The sequence below is a fragment of the Sylvia atricapilla genome, chromosome Z (genome assembly GCF_009819655.1).
Source record: "Sylvia atricapilla isolate bSylAtr1 chromosome Z, bSylAtr1.pri, whole genome shotgun sequence".
NCBI classification, from domain to species: Eukaryota; Metazoa; Chordata; class Aves; order Passeriformes; family Sylviidae; genus Sylvia; species Sylvia atricapilla.
In genome coordinates this window covers 6,298,485-6,314,273 of record NC_089174.1, presented here as the reverse complement: position 1 = coordinate 6,314,273, position 15,789 = coordinate 6,298,485, and the positions used below count along the sequence as shown (strand labels likewise).

The window sequence follows — 15,789 nt, the reverse complement described above, 5'->3', positions numbered from 1 at the left end:
TTCAGAAGATACTTTTTGATTCTAAGAATTTTCTTACCACTCCCACTTTCAGCCTGGTTTGCACCCCCTGGTTTCTGCATCGAATCCCAGAGCGGCATCAAAAATTATTTCACCGATTTCATTTGCCTTATCTCCCTTTCTTCCTCCTTCCTTTGTGACAGATTAAAAAGCAGCAGCAAGATGTGTTAGGCTTCTTGGAAGCCAACAAAATTGAATTTGAGGAGAAGGACATCGCAGCTAATGAGGAGAACCGGAAATGGATGCGGGAGAACGTCCCTGAGGACAGTCGGCCAGCGAGCGGGAACCCCCTGCCCCCCCGGCTCTTCAACGACAGCCGCTACCTCGGGGTAAGGGCTGCTGCAGCCCTCCTGTGCTCATCTTCATCACCTCCAGCTCTCCTGTGCTCATTCCACCCACCTCCAGCTCTCCTGTGCTCATCCTCATCACCTCCAGCTCTCCTGTGCTCATCCTCATCACCTCCAGCTCTCCCTGTGCTCATCCTCATCACCTCCAGCTCTCTCTGTGCTCATATCCCTAATCTCCAGCTCTCCTGTGTTCATCCCACTCCTCTTCCTCACTGCCTCCGCCTGTGCTTCACTGTGGTGAGCAGCAAGGCAGGGCCTGCCCAGCTGCAGTTGCCCAAACTGGGAAGGCTGTGGGAGATGTTAGACATTTCCCCCCATTTTGAGCTTTTAGTAACAATTATTCTTGAATATTCTAGTCACACCAGAGGAGAGATTAAAATGTAGACCTCTTGATTTGGATCCTACCTTGCAGTACATATATAATTTTCTTTTCCTGTGGTTTTTTTCCCCATCTTACGGCTCTGAAAATTCCCAGGTTTTTTAATTCTCATTTTCCCCATGACTGTGAACTAACACTTCACAGAAATCTGTCCCTCTCTACACCAACCTCATGTTCTGTAGGAAGTTAGTTCTGCCCCTTTGGGGTTTGCCAGCAGGTGTGAATCCCAGATCATATGAATTGATGTCTGCCATGATCATAAATCAGTTTTCTGATCCTTCTTGGATCAGCTCTGTGTGCTTCTTGCATAAGGAAGGTTGCCATGCTTCACTTATTCCAGGGCCTTGGACAGATTAAAACTTGTGTTGCAAACACAAATCCTACTGTAATTATTTTAATGCTTGATCAAAAGTAAGTTGCCCTGCAGTACTTGTACCCAGCAGACCATGCTTGAATGATTATTAGAATTAACTGTTAGTTTTGTTTTTAAAACTTAGTATCTTCTGAACAGAGTTCACAGTGTGCATTCCTCTGGTCCTTTTGAAGTCTGGTTGTGACCTGCACAGTCTGTAAGTCAAGACCATCAGTTCTGGACCTTTGTGAGACAGATTTGTGTCTACTGAAAGAAACTATTCTCAATGTGCCAAGAATTTTTCTTCCTTGTAATATAAACAGAACTTGAAATAATATCCACAGTGAGCTGTTGTGCCACTTGGCTCTCAAAATTTTACTGACAGGTTGTGACATGGAAAAGGGTTGTTTTGGAGTGACAAACATAAGGATCAGTACTTACCTGAGAAGGGGCTGGTTACAAGGTTCTTGGTATGCATTTATTTCATCCCCAAAATTTTGGTTGATGTCACGTTGAACTTTTGAAATTCGGTCAGTTTGTGTTGCTGGATTTGAGTTGCTACAGTTCAGCTTTCAGGAAGGTAAAAGTTAATTCTGTGTCCAGAATTTGAACCTCTTTCTGTGTTTATCTGATGCCTCTCAAGCATGAAGTTCCCTGTTTGTTCCATCTGATGCAGCACAACTGGCAGAGCAAAGAGCAAATTGGCCTTCCTGGCCCGTGCACAGCAGAGAGGCTGGGACTGGAGATGCTGTGTGGGCTGGCATGAGCCCTGCTCCTCAGGCCCAGGAATTCCTGCCCTGGGAGATGCTGCGGAGCAGGCTCATGGACTGTGCACCAGCAAGATAAACAATCCCTTTGTTATCAAGCAGCCCCATTCCTGTCAACAGAAGGGCTTCAGGGAGGATTTACCATAATTGCACACATTTTTATCAAACCAGCACGCGAATGCTGCATGTGCAAATGGAGCAATAATTTGATATCCCTGAAGTCCAGGCAGCTGGAATCTTCTGGTCTGTGTACCTTGTTCTGTTCTAGCTGCAGCAGCCTCTCCTTAAAGCTGCCCCCCATCAGTTGCTGTTCCTTAGGCTTTTGCCTCCCAGATACTCAGGAATTCAGAGCAGCATGCCCTAAACAGCTCTCCCTGACTCCAGCCTGAGACTGAGCTGCTGCCTGCCTTGGTCTTCCCAGCCAGGAGACTGCAGGCAAACATTGCCCAGGAAAGGTGGAGGAGGCTGGTAATGTGCATCATTAAAAATGGAGAGCAGGAAATTCATTGGACTGATCCCTGCTGACTTCAGAAGTCAGAGTGAGGGAATTGTGTGGTAACTTGGACAACAGTTAGCTTGCACGAAACTTCTGGGTTCCTTTAGCTGAGGTTTAGTTGGCAACTGATATTTCTTCTTATTTTTATTACGTTAATTTTCCTGGGAAGTGGCTGTGTGTGTTTAGGGCATTTGTAGTGCAGTGTGAATGAACAGTGCCACCCCTTTGCCTTCACTTGCACAGACTAATCCTTAATGGGAAATGTGATGGGAAAGGTGCACTCTCAGTGTAAGAGTTCCAGTTGAACTTTTGACAGATTTCACAGTTGCACATTGCAATCAGCAGTTGCACTGCTGATTCAGCAATCAGCAATGAGATCTGGGAACATCAGGGTTTCTGAAGACGAGGTCCAGGCTCAGCTGCTTCTTCAGGAGGACTGTCCACAGCAGACCAGTGACAACACCTGCCTTGTATGGAGTCTGTCCCTTTGGGAGAGGCTAGACCACCTCACAGCAACATCTCCTTGGGACACAGAATGAATTCCCAGCTTGTCCCTTTCCAGCCAGACCAGTTCCAGTGCGCTCTTAGTGCTATTGCCACGTAACTGAGCTGACACTGGGTTTTGCATTTGGCCACAGGAAGCAGTTTGTTTGGTGTGGGTTGGGCGACACCCCAAACTGAGTTGAGATTACTTCTGACAATTTACTCCTCTGTCTTTTGTTCCCTCTCCCTCCTGCCATGGTGAAGGACTACGATGCTTTCTTTGAAGCGCGGGAGAACAACGCCGTGTATGCGTTCCTGGGCTTGACTGCACCTCCCGGGTCAAAGGTGGGTGAGCACCTCCTCACACTGAGCCTGTGGCTTTCACCTCCTCCTTCTCTGCTCAGAACAGGATCTTGTACACATGCTGTCATTGCCCCCATCAATCTCCTTGGGAGATACTCAGTCTCCAGAGCCTCTCAGGCTTCAGTTTCAAAAGAGTAGTTAATATTTGCACTGAAGAATGCATAAGAAACCTAGATAAAAAAAAAATTCCCAAAATCAAAGAATGTTTTCAATTCAGTAAAAAAATTTAATTAATCTCATTTTGATGAGATTTTTCTACTGAAAAGTCTCTTGAAACCAAAGCCACTGTTTCTGAAATAACATGGTCTTGCTTCAGAATAATTTTTTCCTCTGGCTTGTTATCCAAAGCTTATTTTCCTTTGCCAATTATGAACTGGGCTGCTGCTTTGCGGATGCAATGGGCTGGAATTCTCCTTTTGATTTTGATAGGATAAGACAAGCCCGCTTTATACGTTTCACTTGACAGCAGCAGGATCCTCCAGGTCACTTCCAGCTTTCCTCTTCCAGTGGATAAACATGACACTCCCTTTCAGCTTTACTCGTGTACGAGTCGAAGGTCGTGCTGTGCACATCACTAAGAGACCTAATTTTAAAGATGGATGGTGACCCATGAGCAGTGAGCACTGAAGGTTGTGGGGCAGACTGAAACAGTTTTGGGAGCCAAATTTCCAGCAGTAGCTCCACTGGGATGGTGTGGTGGGGACAAACTGCCTCATGCAGAGCTGCACAGAGCAGAGCCTGAGATCTGCACCCCAGCATTACTGCTGCTGGCATCAGACCAGCTGCACATAGCACCACAGTCCTGGTGAAGTTCCTGGGAACATCTGCATTGCAGTGCTCAGCAGAGTGTGCAGGATGGAGCCAAGGAACCAGGAAGCAATCCTGAGACTGTGGGAGGCAGGGAAGCTCGTGCCTTTCCCCTGGGAAGTGCAGTGGTACCAGGGAGCAGCTGCTGCCATAACAAATCAGGTCACCTGTCTCAGTAATGTTGGGAATGTTGCTGCTTCCCAGACCTGCCGGCTTGCAGGAGCAGCCAGCATGGCTGTCAGGAGCTCTGCTTCTGTCCTAAGGGATGCTCCAATTCTGTACTCACTTGAGGAAAAGGTGAATTCAGGAGGGATAGAACACAGCTGTACTCTGCTGAATTTCCATGTTGGGCTGAATTACCATGATGGTAAATAACCTTTGCAGAAGTGACCCTGCATCCTGCTCTGGGGCAGACTTTAGGAATCCCACAATTAGGATGTCCAGTCAAGTTGGTTGCGGGCTGCTGAGGAGCTTCACATATTTGTAGGTGGTGAAATTTGATGTTTCCATCTTAGCTGTGTGCAGCTTGGATATAATGCTGTAGGAAATGACATGGCAACTGCAGGAAATGGCAGGAGGCTGAGAGCAACCTTGGCAGGAAACCTCCATTCAGTGCCATCAGGAGAGATTTGGCAAGTTATTTGACTCTGAGCATAAAGGAGTGATACTTATGCTAAACAGGACTGGCTCAGAAGTGAGCATGGTGAATTCAAGTGACTGTTTTCTGAGCCCTGGAGGTTTGGTTTGTCCTTTGGGTCTACAACCTCTGAGAAAGACTGGCTTTTGGTTTATCTTAAAAGCTCTACTTCAAGCAATATGGGTGAATTTTAAAGGGAAGAGATTTTGTGAGTTAAAAGCTATGTTAAATTATTTCTTTCTTATGGATTTAAGGACTGAGAGGATGCTCAGTGAGGGGTCTTGAGGGAAAATTAAGGACAAGTATGAAAGAGGGAGTGTCAAGCCTGCTAAGCTGAGCCTCTCCCAGATAACTTGCAGGCCTACAAGGAAATGGAGTTTCACCTCCAAGAAAAATAGGTTAGCAGGTCACTTGTACCAACCTTCCTGGGCATGAGGGAAATACCAGGAATCCTCTCCAGCTTTCCACTGCCTGCTCTAAACAGTAGTATTTGTTCTTGAAAAAAACAAAAAAAAAACAGTGAGGTGTCACCACTGTAGTGCCCTGGGTGATTAAGGGAGTTGTTAGAAAGCAAAGGGAACCTTCTCCTCTTTCTTACCGTTCAAAGAACCACTTGTCTTTTAGAGCATATCAAACACACTGCTTTTTTCTGGTCTTTGTAGCTCTTTTTGATCTTCCTTTTACTGTTCACCTGCCATTTGGGATATCCTTGTGCAAGGCCTGTGGGTTGCACAGTGACATCCGAGCCCTGGTGACATCCCAGCCCCGCTCTCTGACCCGTGACAGGCCAGCAGAGCAGAGCATGGGCCAGGAGCACGGCAGCTCCAAGCCAGGCTCTTCCCACGCCCTGAGTTCAAAGGCAGGATGAGGGCAGTTAGCCAGGAAAACCAGAGTGAGCCACCACGTCCAAGATACAGGAGATACGCGTGGGACTTCCTGCCCTGCAGGCTGGGGTCACCCACTGTGTGTCCTAAAAAAAATTGTACAGACTTCTTGGAAATTCCCCTCTTAGTCTTTTCTCCTCATGTGTTTTGTTTATTTAGCAATGCTGGCTCATGGTAACAACAATATTGAATTTGTTATCTTGAGTATTTCTATGGAGTCACAAAAGCAAATGGCTCCAACACATCTTGGCAGATGTTGAACTTTGTCCTTTCAAATAAACCAGGTTGTTCCCGCTGAGGTGCTGCACTGAGGGCACTGGGAATTCATCTCTCATTCATCTCCTTGTAGGTCATGGTACTGCTGGCAGGTAATTAAATTAAACAGCAGTCAAAAGTACACTCGGAGAAACCAAAAGGAAATTCCTTCTGCATTTCTTTTGTTGTCATTCTGTTCCCATTTGTGATCACCTTACAAAGGCTGAAAGAAGATTGAAAAATGCAAGTTACTGTTCTATAGTTTTCCTTTGGAAACACTGAGAAACTACTAACGTGTGATTCTTTTTTGCTGTTTCAGGAAGCTGAAGCACTGGCCAAGCAACAAGCATGAATTTCAACTGCCTTAAATGTTTGTAAAGGGAATTTCCACAGCTTTTTATAAAATAGTCCAACTGTCTGCTTCAAGAAATGTAGATGTGATTTTTAACATTTGATTGGTGCTTGCAGCATTCACTGTCCGTAACAAAAATTGAACAAAGGATGGAAATGGGAATTTCAGGGTAAGGGAACAGGAGTGGGCTCTGATGGAAGCCGAAGCAATCAGACAAGAATGAGTTACATTTAGTTTAAACTGTCCTGGCAATTCACCAATTTTGTGTAATCTTAAAGAAATTATTTTAGTACTAAAAATGCAGATGGGTTTTACCTAAAGATCCAACTATTTAAAATATGGAAAACAGCATCTAAAACATTGTCAGATACTAATTTAGTGCCTGAGTTGCCTCCAAAATGTAACTGAGTTACACAGTAAATTTTCAGTGTCTTTCCTGGTTTCAGATGAATTTCTAGGTGGTGCTGTGTAGTTTAACCATTGTAGTCACTTTGGAAAGTTGTGTTTGTCTTCTGTAGAATGGATGTTTTAAGGTTTGTATTGTTACACACTGTACAGGTGATAAAACCCCCCAACAAACCCCATGTATTTCTCATTTAAGTGATCTGTGTGGGCTCTTAGGACAAAAGGGGCAATGGACATGGGTCCCTCACAGCTGCCTAAGCACAAGCGATGACACATCTGGGGCAAGATTTGATGTTGCAAACAAGCCAAAACAGCCAGAAATGGCCTTTCCTTACCTGTGTAAGGGTGAAAGCCTTTAATGTATTTCTCTACAAAAATACCAGTTCACACTGCTTAGAGCATTAAACATCTCACTGCATGTTCAAGTAGCCATTAGGTTCATATAGTATTTTTTCAAATGAGGAAATAAATGTTTGAATAGCAAAAGTTACTGTTAATAAGCAAGGCGCTTTTTTTTAAGGTTTAAAATCTTCATTTCCATTCTATTGCCATATCATAGAGCTATTACACGAATTGCAAATCTCTCAGTGTCTTGTGTGGGTGAATTTACCACGTGCAATATTAACCTGTCTGTTCTCCCAGTGCTCATGAGGGAGCCTGTAATTCCTGGCTGTATTTTAATTCCTGCTTTATCATTTTGGGAGCCTGGGAAGCAGTTGGAAACTTGTGCTTACAAAAGCAGCACAGCATAAGGAGGCAGAGGGGATGGACAGATGCTGCCTTACCTTAAAGATTAACACACACAACTGTACTTTTTTATTAATAGCATCTGTCAGGAACTACTACAGTTCTGTGAAATTGAAGATCTTTTTGGATCTTTAATTTGGATCTTAAATGTGATGGAAGTTGGTTATGTTTTAAATCCAGCACCAGATTTTTGTTGTTCACTATGATTTCATCTTTCTGAACGAGGTTGTTTTTCTTTCTTAATATTGGCTGAATCTTTCTCTGTGTCTAAATTCCTGCCCATGTTTTTGGTAACTATGGCATACTAAGGGAAGTGTAAGGAAAGTGGGATTTGACACACAAGCGTCTGTACCCACACCAGTTTGCTGTGCTTCTGGTGCAAGTTTGGTGAATTACAGCCATTATTTTGGAGAAGCTGTAATTAAAACTCGCTGCCAAATTCTGTCAGTTCAGCGACCCAAAACATTCTGAAACGAGGTCAATCCCTGTCTCAACGGTCAAGAAAATTGCCAAGTTTAAGAAAGCAAAGTCAACTGCCCTTGTCTGTCCCCCTCTTGCCATGTGGGAGCATTCAGACGGTATCAGCATTCCTAAGGCAGCTCTGGTGAGCCAGGCTGAATTGTTCCTTTGTCCAGGGAACAAGGCACCGACACAAACTGAAAATACCGAAAATCTCGTTGTTGTGTGTGTGTAAAACTTGAGTTTTTTCATGCAGATCTCTTGCATGACTTTAGGAGTGCCAGGAATCTGTTACCTCTCTGCTGGTTTTCTGTTTCCATGGGTGCAAGAACTGAATTTGTTCTTTTCTTTCTTTTTTCCTATGTAGAAAGCAGGCATTGAGGATTTAACCTGTATGTTAACCATTCCTGTATCATTCCAATAAAGTTGTTTTGGAACACTTTCTCACTCCATGACTTGTTTGCATGTTTTGTTCACAGTTTGAAGTTTGAAACTGAAAGAAGTGAAATTTCAGATGAAAATACTGCTTTTTAAAAGTTCAGGTTTTATACAAGGTGAACATCAGCGATCTGCTCCTGTGGATGAAGTCTGTTGAGTTGGATCCCTCACCTGTTGCAGCTAATGGGATTTAATTACTAAATGGGATTTAATTTAGGATACACCTACCCAAAATAGTGTGTCAAGGTGTGGGTTATTTCCTCATTGTCCTGCTTTCCCACTCATTCCCCAGGGCAGGGACAAGTCGGAAGTGGCTGGGACACAGCAGCTGCTCCCACACTCAGAGCTCACCCACCCCTCCCCTGCTCATTTACAAACTGTAATTAATGAGCTCTGTGCTGCTCACAGCAGGAAGCTGTGATATTTTATATTTGTGTTGCCACAGGGAAGTGCAGGATAAATTTTAAACTAAAACTTCATTTGTACCTTCCCTGTTTGCCAGGTGAATCAGCAGGTACCTCCTTCCTGCTTCAGGTGCTGAAGTTCTGCACCACCTGGAAGATCTGTAGAGTTACAGAAATTACATTCTCTGCCTCTGATCTGCCCAAATTCCAGACTTCAGTTCGCATCCTCTGGAAGAAACCGACATCTTGATCTTTTTAAGAGTGGTTGGTCATTTTTACAGGATCAGCTGCTATGGGAGCAGCTAAAGCACAGCCAAGCACCATCAGGCACAGAATGACTTCTCAGGGGGATTACTGCTTGTCCCTCACACTTGTCCTTCTGCAGAGTCTTAGAACTGGTCCATAGAATGGGAAAAGGGCCACAAATGCCATTTCTAAGTTATAAAGAATCCCATTTACTTCCCCTGTGTATCCACTAGTGCAGCTTGGAAAAATCGCCGCTTTTTTAATTAAAAAGTCTTAAAAAACCCAGTTGTTATTCATTACTGTAAAGCTCAATGAAAATACTTCCCCAAAATCTTTAAAAACCAAGCTACACATGTGCACGCAATGTGTGACAACTTTCCCTGCACCAGATTGCTCAGATCCTAATCCCATGGCTGGCACAAATAAATCATTTCCAAGTCATTATCTTTTATTGAATTTCCTGCAGGAATATTCTGTGACTTACCCGTATTCTGTGATCTTGGTAGAATGATTTTAGATTGAAAGATTCATTTTGCCAGTTTTGAAGTTTATTATTAAAAATTTTGGACTGTATTGGTATACTTGTGGAAATGCAAAAGGATTTTAAAAGTTGAGGTGATGAAGTAGAAATTGCTGGATTACTGAGGTAAGCACAATAGTGAGTACTGAGTACGCAAAAGACGTATTTAGTGGAAAGTACATATATTTAGTACAAAATACAGGTGTATTCATGAAGTATGAGACTTGGCCCTGTATATCTTGTAACATAAATATATAGTAATTGTGTAGATTACTGTATATATATATATTTATAAATATTTATAAACATACACAATATAGCAATATGTAATTCTTATATGTTATAATTTCTTATAGTAATTCCTTCTCTAACAGGTTGCCTTACTGAAGATATAATCAGAAACTTAGCCATTTCTTCCATTTTAATTTGCTCAGTATTTCAAAATCCTTAATAAAAGAAAACCAGCACACCATTAATGGAATGTCAGCACTATAATTCCCATGTGGCCTCAGTTTCGAGGCACGCAGAGCTGGTTATCGTGTGTTTACACGAAGTGAAGTAGATCAAACACACATTTTATGGCCAGTCCCGCCCGCTCCGCTGTGAGGGGCCGCAATGGCGCCCGGGCCCCGCGGCGCCGCCGCCGCGCGACGTTGCTGCGGCAACCAGGAGCCACTCAGGGGCTGAGGCGGGCCCATGCCGCCTGCCTATTGGTCAAGACAGCTGTCAGTCAGCATTAGGTCCCGCCCCTCCTCTACTTAAGCCTCGCCGGTTGAGGGAGCGGCGTGTGAGGGCTTTCTCTGAGGCGGTGGTGTGTTTGAGTGAAATTCCTTTCGGAATAGAAATTAAAACGGCCGCAACAGCTGTGCTTGGGAAAAAATTTCCATCATAAAACCTTTCAAGCCAGTCAATATCTATGCCATGTTTATGTGTATGCGAAGTACACAGCCTATGCTGAAAGAAGGGACTTCGTTCGCATGCAGCCGTGGTTCCTATATAATCATTTAGTGTCGTAGTATTTCTTTTTTCCATATACGAATGGTATTGTAAGAATTATTTTTTTATTCTTTCTTATATATATTCAGCTCTAAATTCTGGCATCTTTACCTTGCTGTTTATCCTAACTGCAATCTGTGCTCAGCTTCTGAAATAACTGTGGTTCTACCTCGTTCTGACTTTATTTTGGTAAATAAAAAAAAAATTCTTTTTGGTGAGATCTAATTGAGAGAATACATTGATTTCCTTGGATATTGATGCATTTAGCACCTGAATCCCACACTGGTTTGGGTTGGAAGGGATATTAAAGCTCATCTCCTTCCTCCCCCTCCATGGGCAGGGACACCTTTTATAGATCAGGTTATTTGGTATGAAGTGGAAGTTGATATGCTTTTAATCACTCCACACAAATTACCTGACTTGATTTCTTCCTCTCTCTCTCTTTAACTTCTGTGTTTTGTTGAAACAGCTGCACAAAAATTCCAGCTGCCCCTGGTATTAATTGCAAGCTTGGCGATGTTTAAAACTACTTGGAATTTGATCCTCCCTGGTTCCTGCCCGCGAAGACTGTGGGCAGTGACTCTGCTGGAGTCCCAGCCACACCTTTTGTGCAGAAATTGCTCATATAAGGTGATTAAAAATCAGGTAATTTGGAACAGCTTTTAAATATTAAATGAGCTTTATATAAATTTGGTGGGATTAAAAATGGGTTTTATTTTGCCTCCATAAAAACTGAAGTTTTTAATGAAATACAGGAGAAAAGGAGGGAAAGAGAGGTAATTTTACAGACTTCATTGACCCTATATGGCCAGAATTACTGCAAGTCTAATTTCTAAGGCACAACGTGATATCCCAATGACAGGGGGCAGGTTAAATTGAACATTAGAAAGAAATTCTTCCCTGTGAGGGTGGGGAGGTGCTAGCACAGGTCGCCCAGGGAAGCTGTGGCTTTCCATTCCCTGGAAGTGTCCAAGCCGGGCTGGATGGGGCTTGGAGCAATCTGGGATAGTGGAAGGTTGTCCCTGCCCATGGCAGGGCATGATAATTTCTGTCTTGCATATTTTTAGAATTCTTTTATTTTGATGAGATTCAGCTCCTGCTTCATTGGAGGTTTTTATCTTCAGAGAAATAGGAAATTTAGAAAAGTCACCAACAGAAAACTCTTCAGATTGTCTGTGGGGCTGGATCCTGTGCTGAGGGTAGGGGGTGGCTCATTGCATGAACTTGGCTTCAGCTTGAAGAGGACACCTAAAACCACCATGTGGGCACCTGGGATGTGCCAGAGGTAATTTTTGAGCCCCTAAAGAGCGAGTTTGGTCAATGAGCAGCACGACTGTGCAGAGCTATCCGTTGGCTGCTGCTTTCAGATTGGCACATTTGTCCTGTTTTTGTGTCATAGGCACAGGGTATTGCATCAAAATCCGGGAGAAAGGAAGTTGCCTACTTCTTTCCCATCAGTGGCACATCACAAGACTCTAAATTTAGCTGCGTGTTTCCACAGGGGAAGTGGTGGAAGTCCACAAGTCAGCTGAGCAGCACCGAGCTGCTGCCAGTGGAAGTGTTGGTGGAATTCGGTTCTGATTTTGCTCTGCCCGGCGCAGCCCTGACCCTCTGCTCCTTCCCCTTGCCCTGTTCTGGCTGTCACCTCCTCGGCATCACACTGTGGTCAGAAACATCTCAATTCATTTTCAAACATCCTCTTTTAGACCTAGCCCTCTCTTTGTGTTCAAAAACCGCGCCCTCTACCAGCGGGATCACTTCTGTTTTATGAGTTTAAAACCTCGGGGAACTGCATCATGAGTACGTCAGGCTTTTTTTCTGCACAGACCGCAGCGAGAAAAGAGTGTGTAACCATCTGCCCCCTCACAGCAGCAGGAGAGCTCTGGGCTCGGGGAAATCCTCCTCGGACCTGACTGGGCTTGGTAAGTTGGGCTTTTTGTGCCCTTTTCTTTTCCTTATGCTTTGTTCCAGAACACAGGAACCACTTATTTTATTTGGAGGAGACCAGTTTTTCCAAGATTACCGTATTTTAGCTCTTCATGAGCACTTTCAAAGCAAGAAACCAAAATTTATCACCACGTAAGGGGCTGGGTATGCTGAGGTCCTTCAGAGCAGGATAAGGAGCTGGTTACTCACGTCCTACAAGGCACAAAGCATTTCAGATTCCACGGGTCTTTAGCAAGATTTAGACTACCGATTCTTCTTTCTTTGGAAATTGGTTTAGCAAGTCCCTTAAGAGCTTGAGAAAGTGTTGCCCTGCTTTTTTCATATGTAAATGACTCTGTAGTTAACCAGGTCTGCTGCCTTCCCCACCTGCTTTGGCCTCGAAATTCCAGTGTTCCTTTCAGCTTCGTGGAGGGAACTGAGTCACAAAAATAAAGAACCCCACAAAAATAAGAAACCCAACAGTTGTAAATTTTGGGGGAAAGGTGAAAACTTCCATCTCTCAAATAACTACGTTTTAGGATATCTTCTGGAAGGAGCACTGGGATTCAAAAGTGACCCAATGTAGCGAATTTCAAATATACCAGGGTGTAGGGGCATGGTGAAAAGTGTTGATCCACCAGCACACTTCGGGTGTGTGGATACTTCAGTTATGGAGAGATTTAAAGGATATTTGAAAATCTGAGGGATTTTCTCTTGTTAGCGTTTCCCATTCCTCTGTAAGAGCAGTGGTTCAGGTCAGACTCCTAATGTGAGGATTCTCATTGATTTTAACAGTAGGTAAATTGGAAAGGGATGATAGGGAATCATTAGGTGTTGTAAATTCTTTTGAGACACTTGACACTTATGTCTTCACTATTATCACTATTGGGAAGGCAAATTAACTATTTATTTAATCATTAAGAGGGACTCTAAACACATATGATCCATATTTTGAATACTTATTATTATACTTTATTATTATTACTTTATTATACTTGCAGAACTCTCAGTCTCTTTTGAAGCTCCTTGGCACCTCACAGGAGTGCTCAAGTCAGAAATACCTCTAAATATGAATATGGTCTTTATCTCCTTTCTATGTCACCTCTTGGAAATGGTTGTCTTGTAGTGGAAAACATTGATTAATTACTGATGGTATTGATACAGACAAGTAAAATGATTTTGCTGATTTTTACAGCTTATAAAGTACAATCTATCTCAAGCAGCCACCATGCAGAAGAGACCTGGGAGCAGAAGGGATATTACAGATGAAGCAGCTGATTAAAGCCCTTCCTCTATCTTCAGAATGATTTTTGTGGACATGGTAAAGAGGAAAAGTATGCAGCTTAATGTTTGCTAAAAATAAATGCTCGAGAGAGAAAGAAAAGTCACTGTCTTTGTGAGAAGTGCACTGTTCATTAGTAATAATAACAATACAATTTTTCTAGAATAGTTGTTGAATAATAGTTGTTGTATTGTGCCTATCTTTCCGTCCCAGGGCTCCATGGAACTCTGGTGATCCCTGTTGCTCACACTTGTCACCATGCTGGCAGAAGGCATCCTAACGAGGCTCATCTATAAAGAAAGCTGTCATCAAGATAAGCCTTGCAAATCTCCTGCATCCCAAAAGGCTAAAGAGGGAATCTGGAGACAGAAACTTGTAGACATCCCAAAAATTGAAGGCTTTGTTGATGGATGTGAGAAGCAGGAGGAGCTCTGTGCCAAAAGCAGCAAAGTGGAAGCTGGGAGCAGCCCCCAATGGGGATCCTTAGAAAAGGAGCCTGCAAAAGATCAGGGAACACTGCTTAAAGGGGCTGCATCCCCAGCTTTACGTATCCCCAAGAGAGGAGGGAGCCTAGAAGAGGTGGATTTGTACAGATCCTGGCCATGCAACAGCATTTACCAGAACTACCCTGACCTGCAGATCGGGGGGGACCATGTGGGGGGCCACACGTGTGACTCGGGCTGTGTCCTGGACCACGTGTGTGATGAACTTCCCGATGGCCCCGTCCTGCTCTCCATAGATATTCCCCTGGGTCAGTCCCCTCTGTGGGAGCATCCCAAAAAGCCCAGTGGGATGTCCCTGCCTGGAGATGAAGCTGGAGAAAGGAGCCTCATGCTCAGTGAGGAGCCCCTTTCCAACTCCACGCTCAACAAGTACATGGAAGCCAAAGTGGCAGAGCTCTACAAGCAGTTTTTTGAAGAAAGCCTGGCCAGGTGTGGTTCCATAACAAACCTCCTCAGCTGCAGCTGGATAAGGAGCAGCCTGGACCAGATAAGTGTTCAGATCTCTCAGGAGCAGAACATAGAAACCTCCAAAGCCAGAGGAGCCCTCTTGCACTCCTTGGCTTTGTTCAGCTCCCGCAATGCTCCCAACAGGAACAGCTCCGAGTTCAGCACCCCAAACCTCCAAATCTCCAATGCAGTGGGGGCAAAGTGGAGCTGCAGGATGGAATTCACATCCTGACTGAGCTGCTCAGCTTGGGAGAGGGATGGGATTCAGGTATGAATGTTTCACTCTAAGGATTAGGTTGGGGAATGCAAACATTTGCACACTACACTTGTTCTAATTAATGTTTTAAGTCTTAAACCCCTTGAGTAGCAGGGGAAGTAAAGGTCACTGTTTTCTGTTTTCTAATGGAGAATTTGAAATAAATTTCTCTCTGAAATACTGGTTAATCATGTTTTTATAATATATATAGAATCATAGAATTGGAAAAGTTGGAAATGACCACTAAGGTCATCAAGTCCAACCACCAATCCAGTACCATTAGATCATGTCCTCAAGTGCCACATCCACAAGTAAAAACATTAATTTTCTGAAAAATCAGCAAGCAAAGATGACTGCAGCATTCCTGAAAAAATAGTGCAAGATTCCTGCATCTTCATTTGGAAATTTAAATGCAGATTTTTCTATGGAAATACTGTTGATTAGCTCTCAAACACATTTTCTCCCCTTGCTGTTGCTTCTCAGCAAATATGTCAGCTGGAAATTATTCATTATGTCACTACTGTTGAATGATAGATGAATTGGACTGTTACCTGCTCTGCAAAGTTTTTTTCTAATAAAGTTTTTTGTTGTGTGTTTTTGCTTGTGGTGGTTTTTTTGTTGTTTGAATCTTAATTTCTTGAGCATTTTTTAAAATCATCTCTGAACTCAAAAAAAAATGTCAGCAGGACTGAGAAGAAGCTGCTCCTGAGGGAAAAGTGAGTGGGCAATGTAAGGACTTCTCTCTCCTGATTAAAATGACAGGGAAAGATAATTCCTGATAAGGAAATAAATTAATAAAATCAGACTCATACACATCCAAAACCTAACTGGTCATTGCCTGATCTAAAATTCCCACTGACCTTGATGCAAGGAATATAAGCAATACTGAATCTCATCCTTGCTTTCTAGGAGGAAAAGGATGATTTGCTTCCCTATGCATTGCCCTAATTCCATGTGTGTCTCATTAATGTCTTTCTCAGCATTAAAAACCAAGCCAGGAGTCCTTTGGAAGAAGCCAAA

General features: G+C 43.4%; 2 protein-coding genes across 6 annotated transcripts in view; both read left to right on the top strand.

Moving 5' to 3' along the window:
- SH3BGRL (SH3 domain binding glutamate rich protein like) overlaps positions 1–8,198 on the top strand; it is a 31,116-nt gene extending 22,918 nt beyond the window's left edge. Inside the window, exons 2-4 of the mRNA XM_066339433.1 lie at positions 162–347; positions 3,107–3,187; positions 6,108–8,198. Of these exons, the coding sequence (XP_066195530.1) occupies positions 162–347; positions 3,107–3,187; positions 6,108–6,140 (300 nt within the window). The 3' untranslated portion in view covers positions 6,141–8,198. The remainder of the gene's footprint in view (positions 1–161; positions 348–3,106; positions 3,188–6,107) is intronic.
- Positions 8,199–10,829: 2,631 nt separating this feature from the next.
- Positions 10,830–15,367, top strand: LOC136374175 (TLR adapter interacting with SLC15A4 on the lysosome-like). Of its 5 annotated transcripts, XM_066339430.1 has the most exons (4): positions 10,830–11,000; positions 11,488–11,640; positions 12,068–12,277; positions 13,477–15,367. In XM_066339430.1, exon 4 carries the CDS (start codon positions 13,822–13,824, stop codon positions 14,743–14,745), a length of 924 nt encoding a protein of 307 aa, XP_066195527.1. In that variant the 5' UTR covers positions 10,830–11,000; positions 11,488–11,640; positions 12,068–12,277; positions 13,477–13,821; the 3' UTR covers positions 14,746–15,367. The 5 variants fall into 5 exon arrangements, with proteins under 5 accessions (XP_066195527.1, XP_066195525.1, XP_066195528.1 ...); XM_066339428.1 differs by lacking the exon at positions 11,488–11,640 and having other exon boundaries at positions 11,857–12,277; XM_066339431.1 differs by lacking the exons at positions 10,830–11,000; positions 11,488–11,640 and having other exon boundaries at positions 11,718–12,277; positions 13,477–13,602; positions 13,777–15,367.
- Positions 15,368–15,789: the final 422 nt, after the last annotated feature.

Coding starts and splice junctions, on each gene's coding strand:
- LOC136374175 (XM_066339428.1), top strand. CDS start 13,822: ATGCTGGCAGAAGGCATCCTAACGAGGCTCATCTATAAAGAAAGCTGT.